At 36.4% G+C, this 17,267-nt stretch overlaps 2 protein-coding genes across 2 annotated transcripts; both read left to right on the plus strand.

Annotated features, from left to right (window-relative positions):
- The first annotated feature begins 3,361 nt into the window (after positions 1-3,361).
- Positions 3,362-4,294, plus strand: LOC101966140 (olfactory receptor 4C11). Its single transcript, XM_005329948.2, has one exon. The coding sequence runs from the start codon at positions 3,362-3,364 to the stop codon at positions 4,292-4,294; it is 933 nt and encodes a 310-aa protein (XP_005330005.2).
- An 8,332-nt stretch (positions 4,295-12,626) lies between these two features.
- LOC101973735 (olfactory receptor 4C16) lies at positions 12,627-13,559 on the plus strand. The gene has a single exon (XM_013360620.2). The coding sequence runs from the start codon at positions 12,627-12,629 to the stop codon at positions 13,557-13,559; it is 933 nt and encodes a 310-aa protein (XP_013216074.2).
- The last annotated feature ends 3,708 nt before the right edge of the window (positions 13,560-17,267 follow it).

Consider the following 17,267-nt stretch of genomic DNA (forward strand, 5'->3'; position numbering starts at 1 on the left):
TGTCCCACATTCCCATCACTGTGAGCCTATGTGTGTTTCAGCAATAACCCATTCTCTACCACTGTAAGATGCTCCAGTTGCTCCTATGTATTCCCAGTCCAGTTCTGGAAACAGACACTCTTTCAAAAAGGCACTGTCATTTTATTGGAGAATAGTATTGGAAGATAAATTCCTACTTTTTTTTTTTTGTAGCCCAAACTGCTGCATATTACCCAAATTAGTATCTTTAATTACAAGAATAAATAACCTCTTTATCTCATAATCTGAAACAAATTGAAGATTAAGTTACTCATCATATATGACTTATTTTTCACCTGAGAGGGATGGGACACTTCAGGGAATTTCTTCCCAGGACACCTTTAATTTGCATCATTCATATGAAATACATCTCTAAGGCAGGCAAAAGGGAGGAAAGTCCTAGTGAAAATCCTGTGTGTGGGTAGATTTCAGAAAGTGCTGAATGAATCTGGAGCCAGTTTAGTTTGCCTTCCAGCATGCAGCTTAGAGCATAAACTTGTTGGTGAGACCAAAGACATCATGACTGCAGAAAAATCAGGGATTGATTTAGGACCACATTTAAAATTCTCCTTTGAGTAAGTAGACTCTAAATTACCTTGGAAAGAGGGCAAATGAACATTCTAACCTTGCATTCTAATCTTGCCAAAGTTAGTAAAGTTGGTATGATTTGTATTTAAACTTCAGAAAATGAGTCAGATTAATGTCAAAACAGTATCTAACACAATTCCAGGGCTTTGTTGAAGAATAGGACCTTTAGGATATTTTATAGAAATGCTTTACAATCTAAAATGAGAACATGATTTTTTAAAAAATATGTTAGATTTATTCTTCTGTCTTTCCTCTTCCTATCCTCCCTTCCTTACAGTCTTTCCCCATTGTCTAATCTACTGAACTTCTCTTCTTCCCCTCCTTCTCTTTATTGTGGTTTAGCTTCCACATATCAGAGTAAACATTCTACCTTTGGTTTTTTGGAACTGGCTTTTTATCATTTAGCATGCTATTCTGAAAGACAGTAGAATAAATGTAACATAATTTTCCTAAGTGAACTCCACCATGTGTCCACCAAAAAAAAGGAGTCCCAATTAGAATAAGATAAATCCTGTGCTTTTATAATTTTATCAAAATGGATTCTACTGTCATGTACAACTAAGTACCAATAAAATAAAATAATAGGCACAGTAAATAGAAAGTGGCACTACTAGGTATGGTTGTTGATAGGTATGGTTATAAGGTATAAATAGGAGTAATAGTTTTGGTGTTTTAGATGTTGCCATTCATATTGTGAAATGTAGGAATACCTTTTCTTCAATAGTAGCTAAGTAAAAAAATGATATAGAACAATACCTATTTATATCCATAGAAAATATCTTGATTCTCTTATTCAATTTACTCCGATATATACCATTCTTATGCCTAAAACACACACACACACACACACACACACACACACACATACACAGTGCCACACAGATGTGTTAGGATGATTACATATCTAAATCTAGCTATCTATAGAGATAAGAAAAGAAAATTGATTTGTTGATATAAATGAACATATTTTATATTACTTAATTATAGAAGACAAGAACGTTTTCTTCATCTCTGTTTCCTAAATAGCTCCCATAAGGAATATATTTATAAAATATACATATGAAGCAAGTAAACCTGTAGTTAATACAGTGTGGTGGTTTATGATGCACTTAAACAGTGCTGAGTCTTACAATTACCTCTCCTGTTGCTGAAGCTCAGTGATGTCTAAAATTAATACATCTGTCCTGTACACAACAGAGGATAGTTGTGATGAATCAATAACATGTTGATATGAATAATAGTCTCTCCTAAGGTAAGGTATTTCAACTTTTTTTCTAATTGGGGTATGATTATATATTTAATATTATATAATAATATTTTCAAATATTATTAAAGTGAGTCATGTAAAAATAGCACTTCCTCACTTCAAAGAAATCAGTGTCCACCCTGCAAATATTTTATGGTCTTTAAAATAATATTTATTTGTATAAGGATGTATATATATGCAACCATATTTTTTTCTGTTAATGAAAATTTTATCATCCTATGAGAATACCATGTTGAAATCTTTTTTGGGGGGGGAGGGTTACCAGGGATTAAACTTTAAACTAAGGGACACTCAACCACTGAGCCACATCCCCATCCCTATTTTGTAGGGGTTTAGAGACAGGGTCTCACTGAGTTTCTTAGTGCCTCGCTATTGCTGAGGCTAGCTTTCAACTCTCAAGAAATCCTGCCTCAGCCTCCCTCCTGAGGCTCTTGGAAGCAGGTTTGTGCCCCTGAGCCCAGCCCCTGTTGAAATTTTGAATTACAACTTACAAGGTGTTCTTTATAGTAATCAGTATTTACATAATAATATCATCCTTGATTTTTTCATTAGCATTTTGATCTTAAAGGTTGCTTCATTTTTTTTTTTTTCCTAAGGATTAAACTCAGAGGGCATTGAACCCAGGGCCTTGTGCATGGGAGGCAAGCACTCTACCGTCTGAGCTATACCCCCAGCCCTCCCTTTGCTTTTTCTTTTTAACTACCACTGAAAGGGCTGCAGTATTAGTCTTGTTCCCTGCTGCTTGTTGGATTTACTTATCAGCTCTAAAATGATTCTTTGTGCCTGACTGGCTGTGTCTAAGGGAAAGGAATCTCTGGATCAACGTCTTTGTACAGTTGTGAGACTACAAGCTTTGAGATCACTAGGAGCTTGCAAGCACTTGAACCCACCAAAGATAGGTGTAACTGACTATTTATCACACATTTCTACATATCTTTTGTTAAAAATACAGTTATCAAAGTATTGCTTTATTTATTTGATATAGGTGCAAAGGATATCCAACTGGAATTTTAATTTGAATGCATGAACTCTGAATGAAATGGAGCATTTGTTAATATGCTTAATCTTTTTAATAAAGATGAGATTCTGCTTGGTAATATGTTCTTTGCCCTCTGTTAAATTTTTAAGACAGATCTGTGATCCATTTGTATTTGAAAAATTATGCTTTTATATACTAAATGTGATACACACACACATTTGCTTGAGGAAGCTCTTGCTATTTATTAGTTTGCTATTTCCTTATTTTCAAATATAATTGGTAAATTTATTAAATAAATTGTAAATGCATTAAATAAATTCTAGAAATTCGATTTTATTCAGAAAAAAATATATAAAAATGTAAATGCTAATCTCTTTGAAATTTTCAGCTTCATGTTTGATAATTAATATTCAAAGCATATTTGTTTAGTATTCATTTTACATTTTCTTCTTTTCTTCTTTGCAGATAGGGGGTTTCCAAATTGTGATACCCCCATATCAACTGAGATGATGCAGCAAAAGATCAATGTGACTGAGTTTGTATTGCTAGGATTGACACAGGATCCTCTGAGGCAGAAAATGGTGTTTTTAATCTTCTTAATTTTCTATATGGGGACTGTAGTGGGGAATATGCTCATTATTGTGACCATCAAGTGCAGCCGGACGCTTGGAAGCCCCATGTACTTCTTCCTGTTTTATCTGTCCTTTGCTGATTCCTGCTTTTCCACTTCCACAGCCCCTAGATTAATTGTGGATGCTCTCTCTGCAAAGAAAGTCATATCCTACAATGAGTGCATGACACAGGTCTTTGCACTGCATTTATTTGGCTGCATGGAGATCTTTGTCCTCATCCTCATGGCTGCTGATCGCTATGTGGCCATCTGTAAGCCTTTGCATTACCCAAGGATCATGAGGAGGCAGGTCTGTCACATCTTGATTGTCCTTGCCTGGATAGGGTCCTTTATACATTCCATAGCTCAGATTATCCTGGCCTTGAGATTGCCCTTCTGTGGACCTAACTTGATTGACCATTACTGCTGTGATCTGCAGCCCTTGCTAAAACTTGCCTGTATGGACACATACATGATCAATCTGCTGTTGGTTACTAACAGTGGGGCAATTTGTTCCAGCAGCTTTGTTATTTTGATGATCTCATATGTTGTCATCTTGCATTCATTGAGAAACCACAGTGCAGAAGGGAGGAAAAAAGCTCTGTCCACTTGCACGTCTCACATCATTGTTGTTGTCTTGTTCTTTGGTCCCTGTATATTCATATATACACGCCCCCCAACCACGTTCCCCATGGACAAGATGGTGGCAGTGTTTTATACCATTGGCACACCCTTCCTCAACCCACTGATCTACACGCTGAGGAATGCAGAGGTGAAAAATGCCATGAGAAAGCTTTGGCATGTTAAAACTGCATCAGAAAACAAGGCGTGAACTGAGGGCCATGTCTTATACTTATTCAGTTATGATTTGATGAATAAGTACAGACATTGATTTCAATCATGTCTGAATATTGTGGATATATCTTACTATCATTGCATATGTTGTGGGTTTCTTAGTTTTTTAGTTAGTTGACCATATTAAGTCATTTTTGTGTGTGTCAGTGCTAGAGTATTCAAAATATCATGCTCCAATAGACTTTTTAAGAGTCTTTTGTTTTCCACTTTCCTGACTACCCCTTTGAACTCTAATATCATTACATTTGATTTCCTGCTGATGAATTGTTCTCCTGACCAATAGACAGGAGTTTCCCCAAAATACTAATTCTGGCTCATAATTTTTCTGAGAGCTCAATTCTGGCTGCCTGTGAGCTACATCTCACAACACTGTCTGCATACAGGTTTGGTAAGAAGGAAGACATTTATAAAAATCCCACCTGTTCAAACTTTCGAACATCTACCAACAACGTACAGTTATTTGTATTTAATTTCTTTTATAATAGATTTACAACAAAATATTGGTCTTCCTCATGAACATTTTAAGGCAAAGGAATGGATTCAGTGTATCAGGACTTCCCATTTCATTTCATGTCTAGTTTCTATTTGAAAACTTATATTCTTTTTAATCAGAGGCTTTCCTTTTACGTTTTAGTTTATTTTAATTTATTATTTCCTTTCACTAGTAAGATAAAACTCTATTTGCGAGATTCTTAAATGTGCTAGTGAAAATCTTTGAGATATTCAGCTACTTAACTCATTAGGGCATTGAAAGTATAATAACAAAACTGTGTGACTCAAGAAATAGGAAAATAAAATAATAGATGTTGCAAACTAAAAGTTCTTTTTTAAACTGCGCTGAAGATACAATGTATTTTTAGAGACTTAAGACAAAGATATAGAATCCAGTTTGAAGATAAAAATGATATGATCTGCAAAACTGATAATGTCAAAGAAACAAGTGAAAAGACTATATGCATTCAGAAAATCCTCATACTGCTTGTCTCTCTTCAATGAGATTGGGGTGAGCACATCACTGCTCTGATTGAACTCAGGGATGCTTTACTTCTGAGTCATATCCCCAGCCCTCTTTAGTTTTACTTTTGACAGGGTCTTTCTAAGTTGCTTAGGGCCTTTCTAATTTGCTGAGGCTGTGTGTGAACTAGCAGTCCTCCTGCCTGGTACTCTCAAGCTGCTGGGATTATAAGTATGCACCACCAGTTTATTTGTGCTGTCTACAAAGGGTTGTATAGATTATTCACAAGTTATAATTGTTAATGGAATTGTCATGCCCAAGTGTGAGGAGCATATTAACAGCTCCATGTTAGTTTTGCAAGCCCTGAACTGTACCATTAAGGGTCAATACTCCTTAGCTTCAGTGTATTATAAAGACCCCAGCCTCAGCATTATTAAATGAGAAAATATGGCCATTTCAGACCATGTCTTCTGTCAGAGATGATTATTTATCCCACTCAGTTCCTAAAATGCAGAGATAATTAAAATTCATAGTTTCCTTTTAGATCAATCATGTTTGAGAGTGGGTAGTCACTCTGAAATTGTGATTTAGATGGATATGGTGTAACAGAACTTTAAAAAATTATTTTCCTTCACTTCCACAGTTTTGGTTTGTTTGTGTGTTTTTTTCATTTTTTTATTTGTTTTAATTAGTTATACATGATAGCAGAATGCACTTTGACATATTATATATAAATGGAGTATAACTTCTCATTCTGGTTGTACATGATGTAGAATCACACTAGTCATTTAATTATATATGCACATAAGGTAATAATGTCCAGTTCATTCTACTATCCTCCTTACCCCTATACCCCCCTACTCCCCTCTGCCTAATCCAAAGTCACAATTCTTCCCTAGATCCTGCCTCCTTCTTATGCACTAACATCAACATATCAGTGAAAACATTTAGCTTTTAGTTTGGAGAGATTAGCTTATTTTACTTAGCATGATATTCTCTAGCTCCATCCATTGGTCAGCAAATGCCATCATTTCATTCTTGTTTATTGAAGAGTAGTATTCCATTGTGTATATACCATGTTTGCTTTATCCATTCATCTGTTGAAGGACATCTAGGTTGGTTCCCTAGTTCAGCTATTGTGTGTTGAGCTGCTATAAACATTGATGTGGCTGTGTCACTGTATTATTCTGTTTGTTTATTTTTTTAAGACAGGGTCTTTCTGTGTTGCCCAAGCTGGACTGGAACTCTTGATCCATGTAGTTTTTTCATTTCATCTTCAGATGACCATGGCCTGTAATCAAATGACACTATGCCTGGCTTGTTTCTTCAGTTTTAATTTGACTACTAATGCTTTTGGTATATAAAAGCATCTTCCATTTTTCCCTATGTAGCTTCTTCATATTCTGTTTTTATATCCATTTTTTTGTTATTTGTTTCCTGAAACCTAATAAAACCCAGTGCTCACATTGGTGTCCCACAATTGACAAATCAGGTACAATGAGGGTCTTATAATTAGCAACCGTGGGAATATGAGTCCATCATAGATTTGTTCAGTCTTTTCTTTGCATAACACCAACACATGTGCACACACACACACATACACACACACACCAACACATGCACAAGAATATACACTCCTATATTCCAACAGAGAATTTTTCAACCATGTCTCCTGTCAAAGATGATTTTCAACAAATTAATTTCCTAAAATGCAGGGACAATTAGAATTTATAACTTCTCTTTCGATTAGTCATGTTGAAGGGTGGGTAGTCACTTCAATATCCCCCTTTGGCTAGAGATTGGTGTCATCCTACATTTTAAAGATGATTGGCTTTTCTAATATCTCAAATTATTTCTCAGATGAACTCACTCAATATCATAATTTAAATTAATATTTAAAATTAATTATTACCAAAACAAGCTCTACAACCTTGTCTAGAAATTCAGACTTTAAAAAAAAAAAACCTTCCTCTGTCTTCATCTGTCAACTGAAACTTTTCCATTTGCATACCCCATGGATACCTGAATTTCAACATAACCTCATTAACTCACTATGGATTTTAAGCTCCACAACCTGAGGCCACATAACTCAGCCAATAGAAATTTGTTTTTATAGCTTTCTAGGTTTCTTTAACTGGTGTAGAAAAATATATGGAAATATTAAAAACCATAAAATAAGACTATCATTAGTGCAGACCTTGTTAATGAATTTACTAAATATGTAAGCTGAGCAAGCTACTTAACTTCTATGAGCTTCACTTTTCTCTCATGAACTATTGTTGATTTATACCTCATGGAATTTGTATGTGACTTGAAACTACAACTAATGCAAAGTGACAAATACAGAAATATTTGGAAAATAAAATTATTTCAACACAAATGTCTTTGTTAAGAAGTGTTGTTTTACTCACATGTGTTAGCAAACCAAGTGGAAATTAATTTGAAAATTATTTTGCAATCCATGTTTAATGTAATTATTAATCTTCAGAATATATTCTATAAATCTGTTGTTTTGTAGTGGGGGGCGTCTGAAGCCCACAGCATGGAACCTGTGATTTCAGAATGCTGCACTGATGTCCCTAGATTGTACTTGCAAATTAATTACAAGACCTAGAGAACTTGTCTTCTACAGCAAGATGAGGCAACATAGGGCATTGGGTAGGAGTAGAGTTGTGTCCTGATTATCCACTTCTATTTTCACTAGTATCATTTTGGTTTTCTTTTATTCCCCTTCTCTACTCTCTGCTTCCTTATCTATGGGTGGTTTTTCTCTTTTATCCTGGACCTTTGCTCAACCTGGAGTACTTAACCTGTCAAAACCCTTGTTTGTATTTCATTAATTATTGTGAGAAGGATCAGCTTTCTATTCTTATAGTCAAAGTAGGAAACCAAAACTTAAGTGCATTACAATTAACATGCTGATGAGCAGCAAAGTAGGAGAAGCCTTAGGGATAATACTCTCTTAGATACTAATGCCTTGCATCATTATGTCTTAAAATAACCTCCCTGGAATATAGAGAGGACCTTAATTTTCTAGTTTTCTATAAAAACAGGATGAGCACACCTGACATTAATTCAGAGAGTCCTCTAACGGGTAAGCAATATATTATTTCCGTCTTTGTGGACAGAGAGGCATTATTACAGAGTAATCCAGTATAACTTTCAAATTTAATTCTATAGGTCTCCTGATTATACTACTGACATATACTCTGAGAAAGGAAGTTTTTGTTTTTAAAAAACAATTCAAGTGGCTTCTTTTAGATTAATGTTAATATATAGCATAAATGAATAAAAAACAAGTATTGGGAAGAAATTATCCTTTGTGCTCAACTAATAATTTATGAGCACCCAGGCATGTGAAAGCCATGTTTATGTGGGGGAAAATGGAGGACATAATTATTTAAAATGTACCACAATTTCTTAAAGTGGAAGAATGAAAAAAAAAAGAGGTCTGTTCATGTTTTTGGATTAGGTTGCTTGGCAGAATACATCCTCAGTAGGTGTTTGGGTACTAGAAAATGAGCAGAGATTATGCCTGCTCAGAACTGAGAGAAAAAGACATTGCAAATAATGACTTTGACAAGCTACGAAAGAATGCCAGCTTCTCCACCTCCAAGTGAGAGTCTGGAATGCATGTTGTTTATCACAGTATACGGTTTGTGTTTCTTGCATGTTTCCTAAATGGTATCATAAGAACATAATTTGTACTTGACACATTTCTGAGACTTATAAGTAGAATCATTATTGTTCAGAATAAACATTACAATGTTCATAGGCTAAACACTGTGTAATGAAGGTGAAAGATAGATAGATAACAGATAGATAGATAGATAGATAGATAGATAGATAGATAGATAGATAGATAGATAGATAGATAAGGCACAGGAGGGAGTTCCTGAAAATACTTTGGATAAAGAGCTTTCCATTTTCTTCAATATTTGCTCTGTTCAGACTTCTTCAATGTGTTGTCCAACCCACCCTTGCTTCTCCACAGAACTCCTGCTCTCTCTCATAACATTTAAAAGAGGAATAACTAACTGTACATTTATTTCATGATATTTGTGGCAGGTAGATATACAATGCATGGGCATGGGTACTGAATTCCATGATGAGCTCTGGACCATATACCAGGCTGTTCTCCAGAGCATGTCTTGGTCAATGAGCAGGATTCATGAAGCTCCAGGAGAGATTATATTACTCCCAAATTTGGGTTATGGGCAATAAAACATCATGGGAGCACATCAGCTTTCCCACAAAGAATGGGGGATTCTGAATAGAAATAAAGTCAATGTGGATATTTTCCTGATGTATTAGACTGAATCTGGGAGGGTTGGGTAGTTCTGGAGAGAGTCCTGAAGGAGCAGCAGAGCTCCTCGCTGTGGTCTCACTCTGTAGCATGAAATCATAGGAGACCCTTGGTGCTGTATTCCACGTTCCTCTGTTGTCCACACAAGACATTTTACCTTGCTTCCAGCACTTCTGGTACCCACCATGCCAACAGGTTATCTGTTCATTAACATCATTTTGACAAATTTTTCCATTCTAAATTTGGCTGATTTTGTCTGAAGATTCAAGGTGAGAACATTAATTCAAAGGTGATGTGGTTTTGATGCTTTTTTGTTTTATGGTAGTAGGTATTGAAGGCTGAAGTATTCTACATCTGAGCTACACTTATTTTTTTTAATGAAATCTTTCCCTAAATTGCCCAAGATGGCCTCATAATTTGCAACTTCCCTGTTTCTGCCTCCCAAGTAGCTGGGATTAAAGATGTGAACCACTCACTGTTCCAGGCATTACAGGATGAACCTAGTTCTAGTGACATTTTTGTCTCCAAACCATTATGTGTATGTAAACACACATACACACATGAAAATATGAATTAATATCAAGAGGACATGTAAATCCTCTTCCTTTATCCTTAAGGTGAAAGGATTCATGAGAAACAAACATAAAAACAACCAAACACTTTAAAATGATCATTTTATGAGTTTTACATCCCCAATATCATGAATCACAACATGGTGTTTTTTAAAGTTAAAATTTTTTTCAAATTCAGGTTGTGGAGTGAATTTGCCAAATTATTTAAAATCAATCTTAGGTTGTTGTTTTATTTTGTTCCTGGATTTATAAATTAGGAGCATGTTTATGTCTCTACATACAGGATAGATAGAAAGCCCCAGTAAATTAATGATGTTAATGTGCTTGGTAATCATGGTACTACAACAGTGGTAAATGCTATTGCATTTCAGAAGTGGTAAAGAATAAGTGATTCAAAAACATTTAGAGGATACCTACATTGTACAGGTGTTGGTTTGGAACTTGGAGAATAATATCCTGAGAGCACATATTTTTCCAATGCTCTTATTCTAGGAAGGAAGCTTGTGTGCTAAAGAGTAATATATGATGTTATTTACAAGCTGTAAAGAAAGCTTGTAGGGAACAAGAATGATAATTTTCTTAATCATAAGACTATCATCAAAAGCTGCCTTAGAGATCCTCCTCAAAAGATAAGTCCTGAAGTTTAACCAGATGGAAATTAAAAGGCTCTTCTGGAAAAGAAAGAGCAAGATCAGCTTTAATACTCTGCTCTGCTTTAACATCTGGATTCTTCACTTCCCCATAATAGAGATCCCATAAGATATACATATTAACCTTCAGTATGACCACAAGGCAGCTGAACCTAACATGAGATAACATACTCCAGGAAATATTTGGTGGTGTGAGCACTATGTTCCCTAATATCTTGATTCCAGAGTATTGTAGATTACAAAATAAACTGTGTTTGAAAAAAATCCTTGAAATGTGCTTGGGGGCACAGAAAAGTGTCTTCAAAGATATCAAGAAATACATGATGAATGTACAATTGTTTATCTAGAACATAAAATGATTGAAATGGGCTTTGTGGCTGCAGAAGTTGCTGGGAACTTAATGTCATTGTGATACTATTGGTTACATATTTGAAAAGGACTAAAAATCATTAAAAAGTTAAATAAGTCATGTATTTATGGTGCATAATTTATCTTAAAATATATACATAAATATAAAAAAAGAGCTTTTCCTGAAAATTGGTAGGATATGGGAATGATATTATATACATGTATATATAATTATATGTATAATTCTATAGTATAATTACATATATACATGAATCACTATATGTAATAGTTATATATATATATATATATATATATGTATAAACACTCTCTTATACATATTTACACATACTAGTGAAAACTTTATTTTTAAAGTGACATTTGAAAAGTGACTAAACATTGAATATGAAAGGAATGGAAAGAAATTGAATGAAATTGGTTACTAATTATTCTGTGTCTTTTTAAACCACATCCCCTGTCATTTCTCACATTTCAATGTGAAGTTTGAGACACTATGATCCTGATCTGGTCCTAACCAACTGATTGGTAGTAACCATGACACACAACCAATTCAGGTCTGAATTAAGTTTAAAACATCAACCATGAAAATGTTTAACTATCAAGTAGGATAACTCCTCCGTTAAATTAGTGTCTTTTGGGACTGTGAAGGCTCTAAGATTGCTTTTCAGAAAAGGGAACAATAAAAATAAAGTTGGGATATTTTGAGCTATAACAAACTATAAAAGCATTCATTTAAGTGCCTTTTTTAATGTCAAATACTAAATGTCATAACGATGCTTGAAGGTTAAACAGCATCATGGAAAAAAGCAAACGGTTCTTACTCCTCTTTTCAAGCTGGCATACATGTTGGTAAATATGCAGAGAAGTAGAATTATTTATGTAGCTATAAATCATTTATTTTTATAATGAAGTATCATAAATATGTAATCTATTACACGTATAAAAAACTGTATGAGTTTGAGGGTAGTATGTTATTTTATGGTTTTATCATGAAGCTCCAAAGGCAATCAAATATGTCTTTAATGCAAAGTATTCAACATGCAAATACACGTAAAGAATTTTTAATATGAAAAAAAGAAGTGAAAAACAATTCTTAGGTGCAATTCATATATCTAGATTGCAAAATCAATCAAAATCATGACAAAGTTAAGAAGAGTTGTATTTGAAGAATTGTGTAGAAAAGCATCACATTCATATCCTTATTTAAAAATGATATCCCGACTAAGTGGTCACTAAAAATTGAGGAATCAAGTTTTGATATGAATAATTAAAATATCATAGCAGGAAGGTAGCCAGAGAGTAATATTATATTTGTTTTAAATATTCCATAATCACACACAGCACCATGAACTATTTTTTTCAAATATTTCATAACTTAACAGAATACACCATAAATTAAATCCATTCTCTTTTGCAGATAAATCATCTCACATTCACCCCTTCCTCTCATTCATGGAATCATGCAGCTGAACAATAATGTGACTGAGTTCATCTTACTAGGGTTGACACAAGATCCATTTAGGAAGAAAATAGTATTTGTTACATTTTTGCTTTTCTATTTGGGGACATTGCTGGGTAACTTGCTGATTATCACCACCATCAAGACCAGTCGGGCACTTGGCAGTCCAATGTACTTCTTCCTTTTCTATTTATCCTTATCTGACACCTGCTTCTCTACTTCCATAGCCCCTAGAACAATTGTGGATGCCCTTTGGAAGAAGGCCACTATTTCTTTCAGTGAGTGCATAATCCAAGTCTTTTCATTGCATTTCTTTGGCTGCCTGGAGATCTTCATCCTCATCCTCATGGCCATTGACCGCTATGTGGCCATCTGTAAGCCCCTGCACTACATGACCATCATGAGCCGCCGGGTCTGCAGTGTGTTGGTGGCTGTGGCCTGGGTGGGGTCCTGTGTGCATTCTTTAGTTCAGATTTTTCTTGCCTTGCGTTTGCCTTTCTGTGGTCCCAATGAGATCGACCACTACTTCTGTGACTTGGAACCCTTGTTGAAGCTCGCCTGCACAGACATATATGTGACCAACCTCCTCCTGGTGTCCAACAGCGGGGCCATTTGTACAGTGAGTTTTGTTGTGCTCATGTTCTCCTATGTCATCATCTTGCATTCGCTGAGAAACCACAGTGCAGAAGGGAGGAGAAAGGCCCTGTCCACCTGTATCTCCCACATCACCGTGGTCATCTTGTTCTTTGGACCTTGCATATTTATATACACAAGGCCTGCAACCACCTTCCCCATGGATAAGATGATAGCTGTGTTTTACACCATTGGAACACCTTTGCTCAACCCTCTGATTTACACATTGAGAAATGCAGAAGTGAAAAATGCCATGAGGAAGTTGTGGAGCAAGAAATTGATCTCTGATGATAAGAGATGAATGGAAGTTTTTGAATTCTTCTTACTTTGGATTAAACTAAAAGAAGTACATAGAAATTTTTAACTTCTAATAGCAGATTTTATAGAATATTCCCTAGGGGAATGAGAGTTCCTTTAGGAAATGTGCATACATGTGTACTGGTTAGTTTGAATTGACTATATGTAGAAAATGAGACTGGCTGAGGTCCCAACAGATATATAAGGGTTACTGCCTTAAATATTTTTCCCTTCTGTGTCATTCTCTTATTTGCCTATGATCTTTTGTGAAATTTATCTAGTGTTTGTCTGGTCTTTTTTCACATTGGTGTTCTCTGCTTATCAATATTGTTCCACATGCTCATATCCACAGACTGGCAGCTTCTCTCTCATCCAAATAGCCTTATTTGTTAGACATTTCAACCTCTTATATCTGATTATGTACCTCAACTTATTTGTTCCTCCTGACTCAGCAGAATGTACCATATGAAATGATTATAAAGTTTTCTGTTATTGTGAACATTATGGATAATCTAGGTAATCCCCAAACCAATACTTGAAGGAATATACTTTGGACTCTTACCTTATGTTTACAAAGAACCTTCCAGAACAGGCAGAATATGGGCAGAAATTTCACCCTTCAGAAGGAGTCCTTTGATCTTACACAGACTTTGTGGTTTTATTTTCTTTTTCTAATAAAGTCATTCTTTTCCTAAAATATACTTTATGGTCCTAATTTGTTGCTTCTAATTTGAAGGAGTGACCTTAGGTTCCTTAAAAAATTACAGTTATTGAAATTTGTTCATAATAGAGCCTTATTATGATTGTGGCATAGCTGGCACGAATGAAAAATGATACATTTATATGTATTATAAGGCAAGAATACAAGCAGTTGAGTCAGATGTATTAGTGTACCCCTGTAATCCCAGTGACAGGGGGCTGAGAGGAGGATCACAAGTTAAAGTCCAGTTCCTCAATTTAGCAAGACCCTGTCTCAAAATTTTGAAAAGTACTATGAATGTAGCTCAGTGATAGAGCACCCATAATTCAATTCTCAGTACTGCAAAGTAAATATATATATATATAACCAGTTGATGTTGAAGACTTTAAAAATATGAATGATTTTAACAAAGTTTGAAATACCAAAAAGAGAATTTGAGCTTTGTAACAAATATTTACTATAGTGTATGAATTATAAATTTTCCTCCTTGAAAAGGCAGAACTGAAGACAGTAACAAAACAATAAGTGGTTTTCAGGGATTCAGGAAGAGAAGAAAAACAAAGAACAAATGGAGCACGGAACATCTTCAGGACAGTGAAACTATTCTGTACGATGCATGTATAATAGATACATGACAACAAATTTATCATAAAATTCTACAATACAAAGAATAAACAGTAACAAAATATGTGAATTTCAGTAAAAATTTATTAATACTGGTTCAAAATTATTAGAAATGTTTAACACCAATGCAAGGGGCCACAACAGGGCCTTGCACAGCTATAAGGGGCAGAATGCCATTATTAAGATATTCTCTGTACTTTCTGTGTAATTTTCATGTAAACCTAAAACTACCCTAAAAAGAAAGCATATTTCTAAGTTATGCTAACAACAGAAAACCCAACTTTCCATTATAAGTTTTTAAAATGTATTATTGGAAATTTTTACAAAATTTTGGTATTTCTTCTATTAACATATTGGTGCCCTCAACCCAAAATTTTTCCTAGTGTGCAACACAAATGGTACAAATGCCATGATTAAATGCACAATATTATAATTTCTGTGTGCCAGTTTTTAAATATTGAGAAATATTAAGTATTCATAAACATTAATTTGAATGCTGGTTATCATGAGTAATTTGCATTAAATGACTTTAACTACATTTCCTAGAAAGATATTAGTATGTTCAAATTTAGAGATCTAAAAAGTGCCTTTACTCCCAGACCACCCACACCAGCCTCTGAGGGGGCCCAGTGCACAGCAGGCCTGGTCCACCCCTTTCTGGGGGGAGGGGGCAGATACTCAGCAGAGCCTATCTTCTGGTGAAGGACCAGCATTTCTGACCAGTGGACTACCTGGGAGGACAAGCCCAGCAGCTCAGATCCACCCACTCCAACTTACTCAGGACCCAGACCCAGGATGCAGTAGCGTTCATTGAGGGACACCAGCAGGGTCTGGAAGGGCCTCTTGCTAGTTTTCAGATGTCCATCCTCTTCCCATGTCCTCTTATGGCAGAGAGCAGAGAAGGAGGGAATCAGGTCCCCTTGTTGTCAGGGCACTAATTCCACGCATGAGGACTCTGCCTTCACAATTGAATTGCCTCCTTAAGTCGCCATCTCCTAATGGTATCTCAGCTGGGGTGAGGATTCAACATGGGAGTTGTGAATTCATGACATTCAGTTCCTGCCAAGGCTCTCATGGATAAAGCACAGAGACTGCAAGAACAGATGAGAAATGTAAGCAGGAATTGGAAGGCACCACATCTAGGTCCATGAATTTTTTTCTTGAATCCAGGACCCACTGAGATGGATCTCTTGATGGTGTGCAGGGTGGATGGAATTCAGCCTATGTCCACAGGGGCCAGTCTAATCTACAGGCGATTCTAGGAACTGGACTAGGCCTTGTTCTTCCACCACTTTGATGAACCTGTACCTTCAATTCGTGGGGCTTTGTCTGGGAATCAAATCTCCAGATGAGACTGTGGGTCTATGGTAACTGGTTTGGAGCCTGGGTCAATAGAGGTGACCTTAGAATTTCAGTTCATGGGAAATATCCTGGCATTGGGGTCTGCTGGGGTGAACTTTGATGCTAGGTCTTCTGGAGAAAGCATGGATCCTAAATATTGAAGAATCTTGGACCACACAGACCATCCTGGAGCCTGAAACTGGCCTTAAGCTGATGTAGGCATGGAGACTACATACACGTAGCCTAGGGTCAGCCTGTTGCTGGCCTGTAACCTGCAACTTTGAAGATTGGCCTGAAGCCTGAGCCCGCTACGGCTAGCCTGCATGTTGGGTATATGGATGCTGATCTGGAAGCTAGATCCATCTGGGAAAAGCTGAAACCTGGGCCAATAAGAATGGTCCAGGGGATTGAGATTGTGGGAGCTGGTCCAGCAATGGAAACCACTAGGAAAAGACTGGCCCTTTAATTTGCTTTTGGTGTGACCGAAGGGGCTGGCCTTGAGTGTGAGGCCATAGTGACTAGCATGCTGCTAATTGGACAAGGAGCCTGTATCCACAGCACCAGTCTGTGCCTGAGGTCAGGGGGGCTATCCTGGAAAAGAAATGGGCCTGGAACCTGGGATCATAGGGGATCCTGTTTTGCCAAGGTCTCGGCTTGGCACCAGAATCACGAGCCACCACACACCTTTGTAGGTTCAAACAGCAATTCTTTATTCCCGCTCTCACACCGCCTCCACACAGGTCCAGGGGCAAATCGCGTTCTGCCGTCTACCTGCACAATTCACCTACTCCACGAGGCTATCTCCAAATCCCATTTTAATCTCATGAGAACTCAACGGGAACAAGCAGCAGGAACACCCTAATCCCAGCAATAATCTTCAACCTCCAACTTCCCTAAAACCCATTGTCTTAAACTGGCAACGCCTTAAACTCAAGGAGCCGGTTACTTCCTCAAACCTGATCAGCTCTAAACCCGGATCCGCCTTGGTCCTTGAGCAAGGTCACCTTATTAAAGCATGCATGCAATGTCCCATCGAATGTCCTCTAA

Source organism: Ictidomys tridecemlineatus, chromosome 4 (assembly GCF_052094955.1).
Source record: "Ictidomys tridecemlineatus isolate mIctTri1 chromosome 4, mIctTri1.hap1, whole genome shotgun sequence".
NCBI lineage: Eukaryota > Metazoa > Chordata > Mammalia > Rodentia > Sciuridae > Ictidomys > Ictidomys tridecemlineatus.